Source organism: Giraffa tippelskirchi, chromosome 2 (genome assembly GCF_054371585.1).
Source record: "Giraffa tippelskirchi isolate mGirTip1 chromosome 2, T2T-mGirTip1v1.2.pri, whole genome shotgun sequence".
In the NCBI taxonomy this organism is placed as follows: domain Eukaryota; kingdom Metazoa; phylum Chordata; class Mammalia; order Artiodactyla; family Giraffidae; genus Giraffa; species Giraffa tippelskirchi.
In genome coordinates this window covers 87679576-87702382 of record NC_137276.1, presented here as the reverse complement: position 1 = coordinate 87702382, position 22807 = coordinate 87679576, and the positions used below count along the sequence as shown (strand labels likewise).

The window sequence follows — 22807 nt, the reverse complement described above, 5'->3', positions numbered from 1 at the left end:
ATAACAATACTTATATACATTAATACTTACATTTAGGATATTTAAAGTAATTGATTCATTATCAACAGCTCTCATTTTTTTCTGTCAAATGTCATACCTTTATACGAGTCTAAATGTGAAGTTTTAATATTTTTTTACCATAGAAAAAAGAAATGACAAAATATTATCAGATAATCTATAAAGTGTATTCTCTTTGCTCTATTGTTAATGTCTCAACATTCTTGTTCACAAAATTTTTATATACTTTTATTAAATATATTTTTGAAACTCAGAAATAGCTGCATTGGACTGATGTTGAAGCTGAAACTCCAATACTTTGGCCACCTCATGTGAAGAGTTGACTCATTGGAAAAGACCCCAATGCTGGGAAGGATTGGGGGCAGGAGGAGAAGGGGACGACAGAGGATGAGATGGTTGGATGGCATCACCGACTCGATGGACATGGGTTTGGGTAAACTCCAGGAGTTGGTGATGGACAGGGAGGCCTGGCGTGCTGTGATTCATGGGGTCGCAGAGTCAGACACGACTGAGCGACTGAACTGAACTGAATTTGAAGTAAAAAGTTTATTGTAGTTTTTGCATATATTAAAAAATGACATTAGATTTATATTAGTGTTTGCAACAAACTTACAATTAAGCACTGAAAATGTAAATAACCTTTTAAAGAAGGAACATGCATACTGTTTCACTTTTAAAGAGTTAAAAAATAAGATGTAGCCAGTAATTAGTAATGTGAAATGCCAAAGTTTATTATTCAGAGACAGCACTACAGGAAATTAAATCAGAATTGATGTCACAAAGATAGTAATTCTGTGTCATTAAATTTGGTGGAGAATAGATATTTTTCTAATATTAGTGTTCATATTTTACATCTGTAAACCAGTCTTCTACTATCTAAGCATTAAATGAACTGAAGAGTCCTTAAGTCATTTTTACTTACATTCCCAAAATCCAGGTTCCTGTTTTAAAAAGTAGGTATTTATTTGAAAAAAAGTTTCACAGAAAATAAATTTATAAAAAACAATGTTTTGCCATAGTTGGACCTTAAAAGGTATTGTCTGAACTATTAGGGTCTGCTTATAAGCAGATTCTTTTGAGTAACTATATAGTCAGCATACAGTTCTTGGTTCTACATCAGCAGATTCAGCTAACCTCTGACCATGCCCTGTTTATGGTCCACAGTTGGTTGTATCTGTGGACACCAAACCACATATCCAGAGGGTGGGCTCTGGGACTTGAGAACCCTATGATTTTGGTATCTTCCAGGCTGGTCCTGAAACCAGTCACCCATGGTTGCCAAGGGATGTGCTCAGTCACTCAGTCATGTCCAACTGTTTGCAACCCCATCAACTGTAGCCTTCCAGGACCCTCTGTCCATGGGATTTTTCAGGCAAGAATACTGTAGTGGGTTGCCATTTCTTCCTCCAAAGAAATGACTGTATTTAAATTATGTTTACTACCTCAATCAGAAACTAAAATTAAATAAAATGTAAAATTTTTGAAGGTACAAGTGTAGTATTTTAATCTATAGTAAAAATATTTTCCAGTAACAAATAATATTTTGAAACTATCTAACTTCATATTATTTTCCATCAACTAAATTAAGAAACACATTATCGTACCTGAGTCAAATATTCCAATCCAGGTGGACAGTTGGCTGTTGACCCTGGTGTTTGCATCCAATGTGTCCTGGGTTGTATATTACAAAAAGCCATAATCTAGATTATATAAATACTCAAGACTGTGACAGATTGGAAAGATTTCTCCTTTTGTCTTCAAAATCTAACATTACAGAAATATTAACATGGTTAGAGACAGGAATTAACCTCAATTTAGGTTTAGTTTTTCTTCATTTAATGGTAAGTATTAAATTAAATGGTGAACATCATCCATATTTTATTTTTAAAGTGTTCTCAATTGAAATATTTATGGTTTTATTTACAGAGTCTTATCTCTCAAAAAAAAAAAGGAACCTCAGGAGTACAAGAAGTCCCCAGTTAATACAAGAGTAATAAACTGAGTGTAAATTGTTATACCCATTCTTATGTGGCCTTGATCTATTTAAATACAATTAAATCTTTAGGCTCAGAATCATTTGACAATGACTGGATAAATATTTCCCCTCCACTGTTGAGGGATATGTTATGGTGGACATGAAAACATTTTATCCTGCATAAAGACCAGATAAAATATTTAAAAATGAGGTTTGGGGTGCTATCTCTAGAGCCATGATTCTACAAACAGAACAAATATATATGGAGTCAAAATTTTCTAATTGGCACTTATTAAATTCTCATTTTCTCTATATTTTCTTCAGCTTGCATCAGGATTAAATTTATTATATAAATTTACAAACCCATGCTTCCAGCTCAAAGTTTAAAAAGTTGATTCTAATAGTGACGATAAACACATTAAAAGTACTGAAGAATTTACTTTGTTTTGGGGTAAATATATGTTTTACTCTCAGGTATTGATACATTAAAAAAAACAAACACGACATCACAACATTAATGCAAGACATGACTATCAGTCGTGATGAGAGAAAGAGGTAGTTTGGAAAAATATTTGTTACTGAAAACAAAAGTGAGTGTTAAATAATAGGTTGCAATCTAAAGAATCAGGCTATGAAATGAGAGTTGAGGTAAAGAGAAGTGAAGAAAGAATCCTAGAAAAAGAGGAAAATGCAAATTGAAGAGCTGTTTTCTTTCTTTTTTTCTTTTTTCTCCTTTTTTTTTAGTTTAATTGGGTCACGTAGTAGCTGTATGTTTAAATTTGGAGGTGTCTATAGGATATTTTCCAGAGTGGCTAGTCCATTTTACATTCCCACTAGCAAAATATGAGCGTTCTCATTTCTCTGCATCCTTGTCAGCACTTTTATTGTCTGTCTTTTTGATTATAGCCTTTATAATGGGTGTGAAGTTGTATCTCATTGTGGTCTTGATTTACATTATCCTAACTAATGTTCATGAGAAAATTTTCATGTGTTATTGGCCACTTGTATATCTTCTTTGGAGAACTCTCTCTTCAAATTCTTATGCATTTTTTGCTTATGTTATTGAATACTTGTATTTTTATTGTTGAACTGTGACAGTTTTTAAATCCCATTATAAAACATAAGATTTGCAAATATTTTCTCCCATTTTGTAGATTGTCTTTAACTTTCTTGATGATATCCACTAAACACAAAAGTTTATAATTTTGGTGTAGTACAATTTATTTTTGTTGTCATTTGCTTGTACTATAGCTGTCATATTTAAGAGATCACTTTCTAATCCAAAATCAGAATGATTTATTCCTCTGGTTTTTCTAATAGTGTTTTAGCTCTTACATTTGGATCTTTCATCCCTTTAGAGTTAAATTGTGTGTATACTGTGAGATAGAAGTCCAACTGTTTCTTGTACATAGGAATATCTAGTGGCTCCAGCACTATTTGTTGAAGATATTTTTCCCTATTGAATTGTTTTGGCATCCTTATTGAAAATCAGTTGGCCATCAACATGAGGGTATTTTTCTGGACTCTCATTCTGTTCCACTGATACATATGCCTACCTTACGTCAGTACTACAGTGTCTTAATTACTTTAGTTTGTAGTAAGTTTAGAAATGTAGAAGAATGAGCCCTTCAACTTTGTTCCATCTCCAGATTGCTTTGAGTATTATGGACCCCTTGAGTTACAACATACATTTTAGGGTTATTTTGTCAGTATCTACAAAAAAGATACCTGTGATTCTGAGATTCATTGAATCCATTGAATATATTAGGGACTATTGCCATTCTAACAATATTAATACTTCTTATCAATGAACATTAGATATATTTCCGTTCATTTAGATCTTTTTCATTTCTTTCAATAATATTTTCTGATTTTCAGAACTTTGTACATCTTTAAAAAACTACGCCTAAGTATCCTATTTTTTGATGCTATTTTAAGTAAAATTGTTTTCTTATTTTTAGTAGAGTCCACTGCAGTTTTACACAACTAAAATTGATTTGGTTCAGTTATATTAAGTAATGCAGCTTTACTGAACTTACTTAATTCTAATTTTGCTTTAGTGGAGCCCTTAGGATTTTCTGTCAATACCATCTACAAATAGAAAAAGTTTTACTTCTTTCTTTCCAATTTACATGTTTTTTACTTCATTTTCTTGCTTAATTGATCAGACTAGAACCTCTAGCATGGTGCTGAGTAGAAGTGAAAGGAGTATCTGTGTTTTGTTACTGAATTTATAGGGAAAACAGGCTTTATTTAATATGATGTTATCTGTGGGTTTTGTTTTTCTTTGTTTTTGGCAGATGCTATTTACCAGGTTGAGGGATTTTCCTTCTATTCCTAGTTCTTTTATTTTTTTTTAGATCACAAATGGGTGTTTGATTTTTTTTCAAGTGCTTTTATGTGTCTGTTGAGATGATTATCTCCTTTTGTATTTTATTCTATTTATATGATGTGTTATATTAACTGATTTCAGTTTCAAATCAACCTTGCATTTCTGAAATAAATCTTGCTTATTCTTGTTATGTAATTCTTTTTCTATCTTGCTGGGTTTGTTTTGCTCGTACTTCTTGGGAATTTTTGTGTTAAATTAATAAAAAAAATTTTGGTATGTACCTTTCTTTTCCTATAATGTCTTTGTCTGATTTTACCATCAAAGTAATACTGGTCTCAATAGTAATTTGAAAAGAGTATCTCTTCTTGTATTTTTTGAAGAGTTTGTGGAAATTTTATATTAATTCTTCTTCAAATGTTTGGGAGAATTCACCAAGTAAGTCATCTGGGCCTGGACTTTCTTTGTGTACACCCTTAACACTTTGCTTGGAAATTTCCTCAGCTAAATATCCAATTTCATTGGTTACAAATTCTTCTTTTCACGTAACTCCAGGACACAATTCAGCTAAGCATTCTGTCACTCTATAATGAGAACACCCATTCTTCAGGTTTCCAGTAACATATTTTTGTCGTTTATTCCTGTCCCCTCACCAGCAGTCTTTTAATGTATGCTTTTTCTACCAACAGTCTGGTATGATAGTTTGCTGCTGCTGCTGCTGCTAAGTCGCTTCTGTTGTGTCCGACTCTGTGTGACCCCACAGATGGCAGCCCACCAGGCTCCGCCGTCCCTGGGATTCTCCAGGCAATAACACTGGAGTGGGTTGCCATTTCCTATGATAGTTTAGGTATTCTCTAAAGTATGTTGTCCTCACTTACTTCTGAGGAGTATTATGCTCCTCACTTCCTTCTGAGCCCTCAACATCAACATCTTAATAACCACATTTCTATTAGCTGTCTGCTAACGTACCCAGGCTATGAACAGTGGGGTGCATGCACCTTTTCTATTAGAGTTTTTGTCTTTTCTGGATCTATGCCCAGAAGTGAGATTTCTGGATCATATGGTAACTCTACTTTTAGTCTTTAAGGAACCGCCATACTGTTTTCTACAATGGCTGCACCAATTTACATTCCCACCAATAGTGTCGGAGGGTTCACTTTTCTCCACCTTCTCTTCCAGTATTTATAGCATTGTTTCCTTTATCTATGAATCTTCCAGTGAACACTCAGGTTGCTTCCATATCTTGGATATTGTTAATAATACTGTTGTGAAAATGATGCAATAAAATGTTTTCCAACATGAGTCACAAAACGTGTCTTAGCAAGTTTAAGATTTTAATCATACCATGGATCTTTTCCAAACACAATAGTATGAAAGTAGAAATTGATATCAGGAAAATAACTGAAAAATTCACAAATATATGGGGGTTAAACATGCTCCTGAACAATCAATGGGTCAAAGAAATAATAGGAAAAATAAAAATATCTTAAAATGTGTTAAAATGGAAATACAGCATACACAAACTTATGGGAAGCTACATAAAAGTAATAAAAGAAAAATAGTGAAAAGTAGTAAAAACTATCCATATTGGGAATGATGAAGCAAAAATATCTGTTTATAGATGACATAGTAATACACATAGAAAAGCCTACAAACTACTCTAAATATTTATAAATAGTAAGTGAATTTAGTAAAGTTGCAAGATACAAAGGTGATATACAGAAATCAGTTACATTTATATACACTAACAGCAAACTCTCTGAAAAAGATATTAAAAAAGCAATCCCATTTATAATAATAAAATATTTAGGAATAAATTTGATGAAGGAAATGAAAGGCCCGAATCCTTAAAACTATAGGAGTGATGAAACAAGTTGAAGAAGACACAAATAAATGGAAAATTAATCCATGTCCACAAAGTGGAAGAATCAGTAGTGTTAAAATGTCCATACTACTCAAAGCAATCTATAGATTCAATACAATCTTAATAAAAATTTCTATGGCATTTCTCAGAGAAGTTGAAAGAACAATCCTAAAAATTTCATGGAACTACAAAAGACCCTGAATAGCCAAATCAGTCTTGAGAAGGACCAACAAAGTTGGAGGCATCCTGATTCCTGATTTTAAACTATATTAAAAGCCATAGTAATTAAAAAAGCATGGTATTGGCATATAAGCAGGGAAGAGTGCCAACATCACTCAGTGTAAAATGACAGCCTCATAAATAAATGATGTTGGGAAAGCTATATATCCACCTGCAAAAGAATAAAACTGAGTGCTTATACACAACTCACAAAAATTAACTCAAAATGAATTAAAGATTTAAATGTAAGGCCTGAAATTATAAAACTTTTAGAAGAAAAAAAATAGGGGAATAAATTCTTGATACCTTAGAGACATGGACCACAACCTTGCTAACTCAATGAAATTAACCCACGCCGTGTAGGGCCACCCAAGATGGATGGGTCATGATGGAGACTTCTGACAAAATGTGGTCCACTGGAGAAGGGAATGGCAAACCACTTCAGTATTTTTTCCCTGAACAGTATGAAAAGGCAAAAAGATAGGGCACTGAGAGATGAAGTCTACCAGTCGGTAGGTGCCCAATATGCTACTGGAGATCAGTGGAGAAATAACTCCAAAAAGAATGAAGGGATGGAGCCAAAGCAAAAACAATACCCAGTTGTAGATGTGACTGGTGATAGAAGCAAGGTCCGATGCTGTAAAGAGCAATATTGCATAGGAACCTGGAATGTTAGGTCCGTGAATCAAGGCAAATTGGAAGTGGTCAAACAGGAGATGGCAAGAGTGAATGTCAACATTCTAGGAATCAGAGAACTAAAATGGACTGGAATGGGTGAATTTAACTCAGATGACCATTACATCTACTACTGTGACTCCCTTCGAAGAAATGGAGTAGCCATCATAGTCGTCAACAAAAGAGTCTGAACTGCAGTATTTGGATGCAATCTCAAAAACGACAGAATGATCTCTGTTCGTTTCCAAGGCAAACCATTCAGTATCACGGTAATCCAAGTCTATACCCCGACTAGTAATGCTGAAGAAGCTGAAGTTGAACAGTTCTATGAAGACGTACAAGACTTTTTAGAACACCCCCAAATGATGTCCTTTTCATTATAGGGGACTGGAATGCAAAAGTAGGAAGTTAAGAAACATCTGGAGTAACAGAAAAATTTGGTCTTGGAGTACAGAATGAAGCAGGGCAAAGGCTAATAGAGTTTTGCCAAGAGAACGCACTGGTCATAGCAAACACCCTCTTTCAATCAATAACACAAGAGAAGACTCTACACATGGATATCACCAGACGGTCAACACCGAAATCAGATTGATTATATTCTTTGCAGCCAAAATGGAGAAGCTCTATACAGTCAGCAAAAACAAGACCAGGAGCTGACTGTGGCTCAGATCATGAACCCCTTATTGTCAAATTCAGACTGAAATTGAAGAAAGTAGGGAAAACCACTAGACCATTCAGGTATAACCTAAATCAAATCCCTTAAGATTATACAGTGAAAGTGAGAAATAGATTTTAAGGACTAGATCTGATAGGGTGCCTGATGAACTATGGACAGAGGTTCATGACATTGTACAGCAGACAGGGAGCAAGACCATCCTCAAGAAAAGGAAACGCAAAAAAGCAAAATGGCTGTCTGAGAAGGCCTTACAAAGAGCTGTGAAAAGAAGAGAAGTGAAAAGCAAAGGAGAAAAGGAAAAACATACCCACTTGAATGCAGAGTTCCAAAGAATAGCAAAGAGAGATAAGAAAGCCTTCCTCAGTGATCAGTGCAAAGAAATAGAGGAAAACAATAGAATGGGAAAGACTAGAGATCTCTTCAAGAAAATTAGAGATATCAAGGGAACATTTCATGCAAAGATGGGCTTGATAAAGGACAGCAATGGTATGGACTAACAGAACCGGAAGATATTAAGAAGAGATGGCAAGAACACACAGAAGAACTGTACAAAAAGGATCTTCATGACCCAGATAATCATGATGGTGTGATCAATCACCTAGAGCCAGACATCCTGGACTGTGAAGTCAAGTGGGCCATAGGAAGCATCACTACAAACAAAGCTAGTGGAGGTGATGGAATTCCAGTTGAGCTATTTTAAATCCTAAAAGATGATGCTGTGAAAGTGCTGCATTCAATATGCTAGCAAATTTGGAAAACTCTGCAGCGGCCACAGGACTGGAAAAGGTCAGTTTTCATTCCAATCCCAAAGAAAGGCAATGCCAAAGAATGCTCAAACTACCACACAATTGCACTCATCTCACACGCTAGTAAAGTAATGCTCAAAATTCTCCAAGCCAGGCTTCAGCAATATGTGAACCATTAACTTCCAGATGTTCAAGCTGATTTTAGAAAAGGCAGAGGAACCAGAGATCAAATTGCCAACATACAATGGATCATTGAGAAAGCAAGAGTTCCAGAAAAACATCTATTTTGCTTTATTGACTATGTCAAAGACTTTTCTGTGTGGATCACAATAAACTGTGGAAAATTCTGAAAGAGATGTGAATACCAGACCACCTGACTTGCCTATTGAGCAATCTATATGCAGATCAAGAAGCAACAGTTAGAACTGGACATAGAACAAAAGACTGGTTCCAAAACGGGAAAGGAGTATGTCAAGGCTGTATATTGTCACCCTGCTCATTTAACTTATATACAGAGTACATCATGAGAAATGCTGGGCTGGAGGAAGTACAAATTGGAATCAAGATTGCTGGGAGAAATATCAATAACCTCAGATATGCAGATGACACCACCCTTATGGCAGAAAGTGAAGAAGAACTAAAGAGCCTTTTGATGAAAGTGAAAGAGGAGAGTGAAAAAGTTGGCTTAAAATTCAACATTTAGAAAACTAAGATCATGGCAGCCAGTCCCATCACTTCATGGCAAATAGATAGGGAAACAGTGGAACAGTGGCTGACTTTATCTTTCTGGGCTCCAAAATCACTGCAGATGGTGACTGCATCCATGAAATTAAAAGCCGCCTACTCCTTGGAAGGATAGTTATGACCAAATTAGACAGCATATTGTAAAGCAGAGACATTATTTTGCCAATACAGGTCCGTCTAGTCAAGGTTATGGTTTTTCCAGTAGTCATGTATGGATGTGAGAGTTGAACTGTAAAGAAAGCTGAGCACCAAAGAATTGATGCTTTTGAACTGTGGTGTTGGAGAAGACTCTTGAGAGTCCCTTGCACTGCAAGGAGATCCAAACAATCCATCCTAAAGGAGATCAGTTCTGGGTGTTCATTGTAAGGACTGATGCTGAAATGAAACTCCAATACTTTGGCCACTTGACATGAAGAGCTGACTCATTTGAAAAGACCCTGATGATGGGAAAGATTGAGGGCAGGTGGAGAAGGGGACCACAGAGGATAAGATGTTTGGATGGCATCACTGACTCAGTGGACATGAGTTTGGGTGGACTCCGTGAGTTTGATGGACAGGGAGGCCTGGTGTGCTGCAGTCCATGGGGTTGCAAAGTGTTGGACATGACTGAGTGACTAAAGTGAGTGAAGTGAAGTGTAGAGAGATCAAGATATCTAGGTAGTGATTTCTTGGGTAAGTTACAAAAGAACAGGCAACAAAAACTAAAATAAAAAAGTGGGACTAAATTAAACTAAACAGATTCTTCATAAGAAAGGAAATAATAATTGAAAAGGCAGCTAACAGATTAGCAGAAAATACTTGTTAACCATGTACCTGATAATGAACTAATATGCAAAATATATACAGAACTAATACAATTCAACAGAAAAAAGCAAATATTCCAATTTTAAAATGAACAAAGGACCTGAATAGACATTTTACCAAAAAACACATACAAATGGTCAATAGATATATGAAAAGGTACTCATTATCTCTAATCATCAGGGAAATGCACACTAAACCCAGAGTGAGATAGCACCTTACATCTGTTATGATGGCTTTTATTAAGAAGATAAGAGATAACAAATTGTGGCAAGGATAAGGAGAAAAGGGAAAACTTACATTGTTGTTGGTAATGTAACTTGGTACAGCCTTATGAAAAACTGGAGCTTCCTCAAAAAATTAAAAAAAAAATTGAACTACCATAAGCTATTCTAATCTGGGTATATATTTGAAGGAATTGAAATCAGTATCTCAAGGAGATCTGCATACCCACATTCACTGAAGCATTATTCACAGTAGCCAACATATTTGAACAACATAAGTATCCATCGATGAATAAATGAATTGAAAAGATGTGAAATATCTATATAGATATTTTTATCCTATGGAATGGAATATTATTCATCCATGAGAAAGAAGGAAATTCTGCCATTTGTAATAACATGGATGTGTCTTTTTTTAAAAAAAATTTTTAATTGGAGGTTAATTGCTTTACAATATTGTGCTGGTTTCTGCCATACATCAATCAACATGAATCAGCCATAGGCATATATATGTCCTCTTCCTCTTGAACCTCCCTCCCACCTCCCATCCCATCCCACCCCTCTGGGTAGTCACAGAGCACTGGATTTGAGCTCCCTGCATCATACAGCAAATTCCCACTGGCTATCTATTTTACATACAGTAATGTATATGTTTCCACTCTCTCCTTCCTCCACTATATCCACAAGTCTGTCCTCTATGTCTGTCTGCATCTCCATGTCTGTCTGCGTCTCCATTGCTGCTCTGCACGTAGATTCTTCAGTACCATCTTCTGTATATATGTGTTAATATATGATATTTGTTTTTCTCTTTCTAACTTTGTATAGTTGGCTCTATGTTTATCTGCCTCATTACAACTGACTCAAGTGCATTTCTTTCTATGGCTGAGTAATATTCCATTGCATATATGTACCATGAGTTCTTTATGCATTCATCTGTTGATGAATTTCTAGGATGCTTCCATGTCCTAGATATTGTAAACAGTGCTGCAGTGAACATTAGGGTACATGTTTCTGTTTTTAGTTATGGTTTGCTCAGGGTATATAGCCAGTAGTGGGATTGTTGGGTCATATGGTAGATTTATTCCTAGTTTTTTAAGGAATCTCCACACTGTTCTCATAGTAGCTGTATCAATTTACTTTCCCACCAACAATGCAGAAGGGTTCTGTTTTCTCCACACCATCTCCAGAATTTATTGTTTGTGGATTTTCTTTTTGATGGCCATTCTGATTGGCGTGAGATGATATCTCATTGTAGTTTTGATTTGCATTTCTCTAATAATGAACGATGTTGAGCTCATTTTCATGTGTTTATTAGCCATCTCTATGTCTTCTTTGGAGAAATATCTATTTAGGTATTCTGTCTACTTTTTGATTAGGTTGTGTGTTTTTCTGGTATTGAGCTCCACGAGCTCCACGTATATTTTGGAGACTAATCTTTCTCCAGGTTTTTCATTTGCTATTATTTTCTCTCATTCTGAGAGTTGTCTTTTCACCTTGTTTATGGTTTCCTTTCTATGCAAAAGCTTTTAAGTTTAATTAGGTCCCATTTGTTTATTTTTCTTTTTATTTTCATTATTCTAGGAGGTGGGTCTTAGGGGATCTTGCTGTGATTTATGTCAGGGAGTGTACTGCCTATGTTTTCCTCTAAGAACTTTATAGTTTCTGGCCTTATATTTAAGTCTTTAAAAACATGGATGTTTCTTGAGGCCATTATGCTAAGAAAGATAATTCAGACAGAGAAAGAAAAGAACTATACGGTATCACTTATATGTGAAATCTAAAAAAAATCAAACGTGAAAAACCAGAGAGTAGAATGGCGGTTACCTACCAAGGGCTAAGGGGTTGGGGAATTGGGGAGATGTTGTTTATGGATACAAACTTACAACTAGTAGATAAATAAGTTCTGGAGACTAATGCACAATATATAGTGATTACAGTAAACACTATATAAACGTTCAAAATTGCTGAGAGTAAATCAATTATTTTCAAAACAAGAAAGAAATTATAACTATGACATAATAGAGGTACTAACTAATGCTACTATAGTAATCATATTGAAACATATACATATCAAACCAATACATTATATACTTCAAACATACACAATGTTACATGTTAATTATGTTTCAATAAATAATTTTTAAAAAAGGAAGAAAATAAAGTGTAGATATCTCTTTGATAGGGCTTCCCTGATGGCTCAGTGGGTAAAGAATCTGCCTGCAATGCAAGATACACAGGAGACAGGAGTTCCATCCCGGAATCATAAAGATCCACCAGAGAAGGAAATGGCAGCCCGCTCTGGTATTCTTGCCTGGGAAAGCCCACGGACAGAGGAGACCAGAGGGCTACAGTCCAAAGTGTCGCAAGTAGTCAGACTCGACTAAGCCTGCATGGAAGGCCATATCTCTCTGACATAATGATTTCATTTCCTTCAAATATATACCTGGAAGTTCAGCTCTGTTTTTTGTTTGGTTCTTTTTGTGATTTTTCTCTGATAAACTCCTTTTGTTCATGTACTGTTTTGCTAATATCATTAAATTGTCTTTTGGTTTTTTGTGTGTTTCACTGAGCTTCTTTAAAGGAACTGTTTTGAATCTTTATTGGGCGAATCATAGACCTCCATTTTGGAGGATTTGGTTACTACAAAATTACTGCATTCTTTTGGTGATTTCATATTTCCTTGATTTTCGTGTTCCTTGAAGTTTTACATTGCTCTTTGTACCTGAAGCATCAGTCAACTCCTTCAGTCTTTACTGATCTTTTTCTGGAGAGAAATATTTTTGACAGCCCTATTAGGGATTCTGAGGCTTGGTCAAACCTTTTTACAAATATGCCTGCTCCACACTTCTTGTTCTGTGGGGGGAGCGGGGGTTAATTCTTAAGATTTTATGCCTTCTCTTTATCCTGCAAAGCCAATCCGGTACCAACAGCCTCTTGTTCGCTTTCCCTAGGATGGTGCTGAATGCCAGAGTTTGTGTGATTTCTTTTCTCAAATATTGCATTGTCAGGCTTCCTTTCTCTGCCTACTCACTAGCCATCTGCAAATGGGGGCATGCACAGTAGCTGGCCACAGGGTAGGGATATGAGTAGGTGAGGCACATGAAGTATTGGGGGTACCTGTGCGCCAGATGAGTGGGATTTTTAGGTGAGGTGTCCCCAGGGGATAGTGGGTGGGCTTTCTGATAGAATCTGTGATGAAGTTAGTAGGATCCATGTCCTTGTTTGTCCTCCTAGAGCCCTAGTACAGTTCACCTAGCTGCGCCCTCAGTGTTCTACACACCTCAGTATTCTGAATAGGTTGCTCTCTCTGGCAGCTTCCTGCACATCTGGGAAGTCTAGGTACTCACTCATGACAGACCTTGCTTGGTGTGGAAAATCATAGACAAGAATGGCTCCCTTGGTATTGAGCTTTGCCACCTTGGGAACAGGTGATGTGGGTAAAGTAAATCCTTCCTCTTACCCTCTTCAGTGTGCCCAATCTCTGATATCTTTTGCTCCAATGGTGTGTTAGAATATCTCTGCTTAACTGCTGGACGCAAGGTATTCTCATTCATGTGCTGGTGCTAACTGCTAAGTTGCTTCAGTCGTGTCTGACTCTGTGCGACCCCATAGACGGCAGCCCACCAGGCTCCGCCGTCCCTGGGATTCTCCAAGCAAGAACACTGGAGTGGGTTGCCATTTCCTTCTCCAATGCATGAAAGTGAAAAGTGAAAGTGAAGTCACTCAGTTGTGTCTGACTCTTCGCAACCCCAGGGACTGCAGCCTACCAGGTTCCTCCGTCCATGGGATTCTCCAGGCAAGAGTACTGGAGTGGGGTGCCATTGGGTGACTATCAAAATCAGTCTTCTTTGTGTGGAATATGGTAGAAAACTGATTTTGCCACTTCAGTAATGCCATTCTCCTCTCATCCCAGTTTTACAGATCAAAAATATGAGCCTCAAAGATGCTTTGTTGGCACTGAGAATTATAAATAGGGAAGCTAGAGCTAACATACTCTTCTGAAGAAGAGGAACAGCAGGATTAATTGAAATGACTCCTGAAATAGGGGCAGAGGGTGTGGATGGAGTAAATGAACTGGGGCAGGAAGAAGAGGCTCAGGTAGGGGCAGATACATTTTATACAGATGGCTGATTAGAATTCAGAAGTCAGATGAGATTGGAGATTGGTTACTCATGAGCTATAATATTTGTTTTCCTGTTCTCCAGATATAAATCTCGGCTTCCAACTTTTGATACTGAACACCTGAGTGGGAATCTCAGAGACTTGTCCAAAACCCAGGAAACTGGGTATCATCTCCAGAAAGGATGCAAGATTTTCACTTATATCAGAACATCGGCAATGAAACATCAGCCAAGTTAGAGACTCTTTTGCCTGAAGACTACAGTTTCCTAAGGTGAGTTATCATCTTTAACAGATAGGTCATGAATAGGACCACAGACATAAAGATAGGGTAGACATCAGTTATGGTGCCAACAGTTAGAAGACATTAGTCTCTAGATATTTCATGTGAAATAACTACCTGAGAGGTGAGTTTGAGGAGGCCTGATCCTCTATCTGGCTCACATTCACAGTTTTCCAGAGCTGCTGTGAGGAAGAGTCTGAGATGGGACAACCAAACAGCCATAACAATAAAGATTCCATTCAGAACTTTGAAGTTAATTAGTTCTGTGAATACTCACATGTGTACTAGGATATAAAGTTGTGATTCTCCTGCAGTTCTGGGGTGGCAGCATAGGAACAAAGGGGGGTGCCCAGTGCCACCCACACTTTATTTGAATAACTGACCAAGCTGGGGCCACTTCCTCAGGGGCTTATTGGTAGCTAAAGACCCTAGAACTCTATATTGAACAACGATCATAGAATTTTAAAAATTACATGACAATTGGTAAAATGGTATCAGAGTATGTATGTAGTCTTCTGTTGTATTGATTCCCCCTTTTTTCACCTTGTGCAGGGGGATGTTCCCCAGAGTTTAGCACTTCACACTCTGTTTAGGAGAGATAGACAAGTCCCACTGACCACTACATTGGGAAAAGACCATGATAAAGGCTGTCACTTAGTAAAAGATGCCGCTAGTCCAAAAGGAACTGTGCTGCTTGGATGCCTAACTTCTGCCTGGGGAAAATGAGAAAGTCTAAAGAGTACAGGCCAACAGCAGCTCATGAGCCCTCAGCCAGATTAAAACATTGAAAATCTTTCCTTTTTCTGGACCCAGAAAGATCAAATGAGCATTGCAGGACTGTACTCTCTTGGTCTCAGTAACCTGCATGAGAGGTTTCAGAAAACTGACATGAATGAGTAATTAAAGGAAATACGGAGATACTATGTCTCACTGAAAATCTAGTATACTTCAAGTTTTGAAAAATTGGTAACCTAAAAAAAGAACTTCTTCAAATCAGTAAGATAAAGATAAGCAAGTCAATAGGAAAAAAAAGATTTAAATATGTAAAAAGGGTGATTTATATTAGAGGAAATGTGGACATCCAACAAACAAATGAAGCTAAGCTCAACTACACTAGAAATCTTAGAAATGCAAATTAAAACAATATGAGATTCCTTACTAAAAATACTAGTTGACGAAAATACTCACTGCAAGATTGATTACAGGGAAAGTATTAAGGGTTCTCCAGAGAAACAGAGGGCTTGCCTGGTGGCTCAGTGGTAAAGAATCTGCCTACAATGCAAGAGACACAGCTCCGATCCCTGGGTGGATAAGATCTGAGAAGGAAATGGCAACTCACTCCAGTATTCTTGTTTGGGAAATCCCATTGACAGAGGAGCCTGGCAGGCTACCATCCATGAGGTTGCAAAAGAGTTGGACACAATTTAGTGACTAAACAACAGAGAAACAGAATGAAGGAGAGTACAGGGTGAAAGGGAGAGGGAGATTTTTAAGAGTTGGCTCACATGATTGTGGAAACCAGCAAGTCCAAAATCTGCAGGTTAGACCAACAGCCTGGAGACTCAGGAAGAGAAGATGTTGCAGTTTGAGTCCAAAAGTAGTATGTAGGAGGGTGCAAGGATAGGAGTGCAGAAGAACCTTTCCTGTCCTAGGAAAAAATAAACTCAATATTCTATGTGGTTTTGCCTCATACACAAAAATCAATTCAAAATGAATTAAAGACTTGAATGTAAGACCTGAAAACAAGGAACTCCTAGAAGAAAAGATAGGGATAATATCCTTGACATTGGTCTTGGCAATGATTTTTTAGATTTTACGGCAAAAGCACAAAGGCAACAAAAGCAAAAACCAACAAATGGGACTACATCAACTAAAATGCTCTTGCAGAGCAAAAGAAACTCAATAAAATGAAAAAATCAAAAAGAAGCCTTCAGAAAGAGACAAAATGTTTGCCAATCATATATTTTCTTAGTGGTTAATATATAAAATATTAAATAACTCATATAGTTCAAAAGCAAAAGAAGAAGAATCTGATGAAAAAATGGGCAGAGGATATGAATAAATGTTTTTCCAAAGAAGACATACAAATGGGCAACAGTTGCTCAATATCATTCCTCAATAGCAAAATGCACAGCAAAACCACAATGAGGTAATAACAATGAGGAAATAACAAGGGCTGTCAAGAATGTAGAGAAAAGAGAACTTCTCTGTACTTTTGGTAGAAAAATAAATTGGTGCAGCTACTATGGAAAACAGTATGGGGAGTCCTCAAAAAATTAGCACTATCATATAATTCAGCAATTCCACCTCTGGGTTTTTAACTAAAGAAAAGGAAATCATAATCTCAGAAATATAGGTGCACTCATATGTTCATTGCAGCATTATTTACATTAGCCAGGATATAAAAACAGCCTAAGTGTCCATCCACAGAAGAATGGATAAAAAACTGTGGCATGTGTATACAATGGAATATTATTCAATCATAAAAGGAAGTCCTGCTATTTGAAACAACCTGGATGGACATTGATGGAACTATGCTAAATTATATATAACAGATAAAGACAAATATTGTATGATTTCACCTATATGTGGAACCTATTAAAAAACTCATAGACACAGAATATAGTGGATAGTTGTCAGTGGAGAGGAGTTGAGCGGTTGGCAAAATGAGTAAAGGTTGTGAAAAGGTACAAACTTTCAGTTATAAGATAAATTAGTCCTAGAGATGTGATGTACAGCATGGTGATTATAGTTGACAATACTGTGTCATGTATTTTGAAAGTTGCTAAGAGAGGAAATCCTAAAATTCTCATCACAAGGAAAAAAAGTTTAATGTGAGGGGACGAATGTTAACTAAATTTGCTGTGGTATCATTTTGCAATATGAACATAAATCATGGTGCACATCTAAACTAATACAATGTTATATATAAATTATATTTCAATAAAACTTGGAAATATTACTTCACTGTGTGCTATGCTAAACTACATATCACAACTCCTGATGCTCTATCTTACTGAATCCTATCAATTTACTTTGTTCTCTTATTGACGACGATCACTTTGTTTACATGATCATAGTGGGGGCTGCTAGGCTGTGCTGGAAAAGTTAATATTTTCCCCTTAAAAATTGAAAAGGTTTCATGAGAAACTAATTCAAAACTATATCTGTGTTCTCATTAAAGTTCTCATTTTTACATTTATTATATCTGTAAGGACAGATGGTGTCCTACTTTATTAAATGGTAATAATCTAATAAAATATTTTGATGCCCAAATTGTCCTTAATTTTGCTGGTTGGAGCCCTTTCAAATTTATTCATTTGATACTCCATCTTCATTCTTTGAGAACTTCCTTGATAGTCCATAAGTTGCTTGAAGCTCATCTTTTAGTTTTCCCTGCTTCAGCTCAAGGATCAAAGAGCTCATTTCTCATTTCAGCTCATTTCTCGAATAGCGCAGTTTGGGTAGAGAATGATACTTAGAAGCAAAGAGCTAGGACTTGGTGGGCAGCATGATGACCTGAGATGTGATGCTTTTCTTTTGTTCTTTTCAGGGTGAGAAGGACAGCCAGTTCTAAATGAGTCAATGTTCTGAATGAGTCCGTAACCACATATCTCTAAGTCACATCATCCTGAGGGACAGAACCTCTGAAGTGGTAAGGTCTCTATTCAAAGGCAGGCTTGGGAAATGGGGGCACATAATACCTTTCTAGGATTTCTTTTTGTTTCATATCCTTTTGATCTTTTAAATATTTGTGATTAAACAGTGCTGAATTGATTGAATCTTATTGATGAAGTAAAAAAAATAATTAGACTGTGGGAAGGTCATGAATTTTAAGCCACAGAAACCATTCTACTAAGGTCTGACAATGTCTGCCCTACTGTAGACATATAATAACTGTTTTGTTAATAAATAATCATAAATAGGTATTTCCATGAATTTTTCTGATATATGATAAATTCATTCGACTGGAAGAGTACATCAGTCCTGATTGCAGATAAGCTTTCTTACTTATAAAAATTATTCTTAGGGGCTCTGTATCAATCTAGAAGGGTGGAATGGAGTGGGAGATGGGAGGGAGGTTCAAAAGGGAGGGGATATATGTATACCTATGGCTGATTTATGTTGCAGTGTGACAGAAAACAACAAAATTTTGTAAAGCAATTATCCTTCAATAAAAAAATAAATTAAAAAAATTATTCTTTTTGTTCTATCTTATTTCTCCTTCCGGAATTCTGGTTGTACATAAATTGAAGTTGATATGTAATGTGATATGCTTAGCTGGTCAGTCGTGTCCAACTCTTCGTGACACCATGGACTGTATGTAGCCCTCCAGGCTCTTCTGTCCATGGGGATTCTCCAGGCAAGAATACTGGAGTGGGTTGCCATGCCCTCCTCCAGGGGATCTTTCCAACCCAGGGATCAAACCCAAGTCTCTCACATTGCAAGTGGATTCTTTATCACCTGAGCCACCAGGGAAACCCAAGAATAGAAGAGTGGGTAGCCTATTCTTTCTCCAGGGCATCTTCCCAACCCAGGAATCAAACTGGGGTCTCCTGCATTGCAGGCAGATTCTTTGTCAGCTGAGCTACCTAGGAAGCCCAAAGTTGATATATCCATTCCTCAAAAATAACCTTTTCTGTCTACACTTTGTTAGACTTGCTGGAGAAGGTCTAAAATCCGTCTTTTTATTGTGGTATCTTTCTTCCATCATACTTTTGCTACATCAGAATGTTCTCATTTCTGTATTGCCTGTTCCAGAAATAAATACGTATGCAGCATTCCCTCAAAAATCAGGGATTACAAATTAGATATTTATTGTAATTTCTGGTATTTTTCTGATTTAAATTTATAATCTTTCATATTTGGTCATTTTTCTTTTTGTAAATATTTAATGAGAAGGTATTTGTCTAGTATTTGAACTTAACTGAGTCCTGTAGATGGTGTGTGGATTTCTGCTTAAATCTTTCTTGCACAGTTGAAGACAGAGGAATCTTTCAGATTAACTGCAGTTTTACTTTACATAACCAGAGATCCTGGGTCCTATGTAAAGGAAAGGAAGGAAGAATATGGGAGGAAGGGGAGAGAGAAAATGAAAGCAAGATGTAGCTATACAGAGATAACATCTGTACCTCTGACCTCTTTTTGGGTTGACTGTGGTACCTGACAGCTTGGAAAGCCCTCTTTCTCTAACTAGCATAACTGATACCACTAGGATCCAGCTGTACCTCATTGTACCTGGCACACTGTCTGTACTAAATAAAAACTGAATGTGAGTGCCTCAGTTACACTTCATCATAGGAATCTGGCATTTGGTGAATTATTTAGGCTAATGAAAGGTGGTCTGGACATGACTTTTCCTGCAGCTCCTCTACCATACCAATGTTCTCAACATTAGGACCTAGTGGTGTTCAGTTCTGCAGTGGATGAAAGGAAGTCTCTCCCCTAAGCTCTTATTTATTTATTTTTTAAATTAATTAGTTAATTTTAATTGGAGGCTAATTACAGTATTGTGGTGGTTTTTGCCATGCATTGACATGAATCAGCCACAGGTGTACATATGTCCTCCCATCCTGAACCTCCCTCCCACTTCCCTCGCCATCTTATCCTTCTAGGTTGTCCCAGTGCACCGGCTTTGAATGCCCTGTTTCATGCATTGAACTTGGACTGGTCATCTATTTTACATATGGTAATATACATGTTTTAATGCTTTTCTCTCAAATCATCCCACCCTCACCTTCTCCCACAGAGTCCAAAAGTCTGTTCTTTATATCTGTGTCTCTTTTGCTGTCTCGCATATAGGGTCATCATTACCATCTTTGTAAATTCCATATTATACGTTAATATACTGTATTGGTGTTTCTCTTTCTGACTTACTTCACTCTGTATAATAGGCTCCAGTTTCATCCACCTCATTAAAACTGACTCAATTGTGTTCTTTTTGATAGCTAAGTAATATTCAAATATGTATATATACCAAAACTTTATCTATTCATCTGCTGATGGACATCTAGGTTGCTTCCATGTCCTGGCTATTATAAACAGTGCTGCGATGAACACTGGGGTACACGTGTCTCTTTCAATTCTGGTTTCCTCAGTGTGTATGCCCAGCAGTGGGATTGCTGGGTCATATGGCAGTTTTATTTCCAGTTTTTTAAGGAATCTCCACACACTGTTCTCCATAGTGGCTGTACTAGTTTGCATTCCCACCAACAGTGTAAGAGGGTTGCCTTTTCTCCACACCCGCTCCAGCATTTATTGTTTGTAGACATTTTGATAGCAGTCATTCTGACCGGCATGAGACAGTACCTCATTTTAGCTGTGATTTGCCTTTCTCTGATAATGAGTGGTGTTGAGCATCTTTTCATGTGTATGTTAGCCATATGTATGTCTTCTTTAGAGAAATGTCTGTTTAGTTCTTTGGTCCATTTTTTGACTGGGTCGTTTATTTTTCTGGTATTGAGCTGCATGAGCTGCTTGTATATTTTTGAGATTCTTTCTCAGTTGCTTTGTTTGCTATTATCTTCTCCCATCCTGAAGACTTTCTTTTCACCTTGCTTATAGTTTGCTTCATTGTGCAAAAGCTTTTAAGTTTAATTAGATCCCATTTGTTTATTTTTGCTTTTATTTCCATTACTCTGGGAGGTGGGTCATAGAGGATCCTGCTGTGATTTATGTCAGAGAGTGTTTTGCCTGTGTTTTCCTCTAGGAGTTTTATAGTTTCTGTCTGGTCTTTAATCTTTAGTTTAGATCTTTAATCCATTTTGAGTTTATTTTTGTTTATGGTGTTAGAAAGTGTTCTAATTTAATTCTTTTATAGGTGGTTGACCACTTTCCCCAGCACCACTTGTTAAAGAGATTGTCTTTTCTCCATTGTATATTTTTGCCTCCTTTGTCATAGATAAGGTGTCCATAGGTCCGTGGATTTATCTCTGGGGTTTCTATTTTGTTCCATTGATCTATATTTCTGTCTTTGTGCCAGTACCATACTGTCATAATGACTGTAGCTTTGTAGTAGAGCCTGAAGTCAGGCAAGTTGATCCCTCCAGTTCCATCCTTCTTTCTCAAGATTGCTTTGCTATTTGAGGTTTTTTGTAATTCCATACAAATTGTGAAATTATTTGTTCTAGTTCTCTGAAAAATACCATTGGTAGCTTGATAGGGATTGCATTGAATCTATAGATTGCTTTGGGTAGTATACTCATTTTCACTATATTGATTCTTCCGATCCATGAACATGGTATATTTCTCCATCTATTTGTGTCATCTTTGATTTCTTTCATCAGTGTTTTATAGTTTTTTATATATATATAGATCTTTTGCTTCTTTAGGTAAATTTATTCCTAAGTATTTTATTCTTTTCATCACAATGGTGAATGAGATATTTTCCTTATTTTCCCTTTCTGTTTTCTCATTGTTAGTGTATAGGAATGCAAGGGATTTCTATGCATTAATTTTATATGCTGGAACTTTACTATATTCATTGATTAGCTCTAGTAATTTTCTGGTGGTGTCTTTAGGGGATCATGTCATCTGCAAACAGGGAGAGTTTTACTTCTTCTTTTCCAATCTGGATTCCTTTTAGTTCTTTTTCTTCTCTGATTGCTGTGGTTATAACTTCCAAAACTATGTTGAATAGTAGTGGTGAAAGTGGGCACCTTTGCCTTATTCCTGACTTTAGGGGAAATGCTTTCAATATTTCACCATTGAGGATAATGTTTGCTGTGGGTTTATCATATGTGGATTTTATTTTGTTGGGATATGTCCCTTCTATGCCTGCTTTCTGGAGAGTTTTTATCATAAATGGGTGTTGAATTTTGTCAAAGTCTTTCTCTGCATCTATTGAGATAATCATATGGTTTTTATCTTTCAATTTGTCAATGTGGCATTTCACATTGATTGATTTGCAGATATTGAAGAATCCTTGCATCTCTGGGATAAAGCCCACTTGGTCATGACCTTTTTAATATGTTGTTGGACTCCGTTTGCTAGAATTTTGTTGAGGATTTTTGCATCTATGTTCATCAGTGATATTGGCCTGTAGTTTCCTTTTTTGGTGGCAACCAAGCCAGTAATCACATCCCTAAGTGAAAATGGATACTGAAGATTAGATTCTTAAAGGTACAAAATTGAT

At 36.6% G+C, this 22807-nt stretch overlaps 1 protein-coding gene and 1 long non-coding RNA gene across 5 annotated transcripts in view; one reads left to right on the top strand and one right to left on the bottom strand.

Annotated features, from left to right (window-relative positions):
• Positions 1–14859, bottom strand: part of LOC145539809 (phospholipid scramblase 1-like) — a 44883-nt gene extending 30024 nt beyond the window's left edge. For all 3 annotated transcript variants that reach the window (XM_081573984.1, XM_081573985.1, XM_081573986.1), the window contains exons 1-2: positions 14791–14859; positions 1623–1782 (exon numbers count right to left, since the gene is read on the bottom strand). In XM_081573984.1, coding sequence (XP_081430110.1) covers positions 1623–1715 — 93 coding nt within the window. In that variant the 5' untranslated portion in view covers positions 1716–1782; positions 14791–14859. The remainder of the gene's footprint in view (positions 1–1622; positions 1783–14790) is intronic.
• Positions 1–22807, top strand: part of LOC145539811 (uncharacterized) — a 121676-nt gene that overhangs the window by 77168 nt on the left and 21701 nt on the right. Inside the window, exons 4-5 of one of the 2 annotated variants that reach the window (XR_014077968.1) lie at positions 14477–14664; positions 18227–18328. This is a non-coding gene — a long non-coding RNA (uncharacterized LOC145539811). Of the gene's footprint in view, positions 1–272; positions 1973–14476; positions 14665–18226; positions 18329–22807 lie in introns of those variants that run through there. The other variant, XR_014077969.1, reaches the window with a different exon arrangement.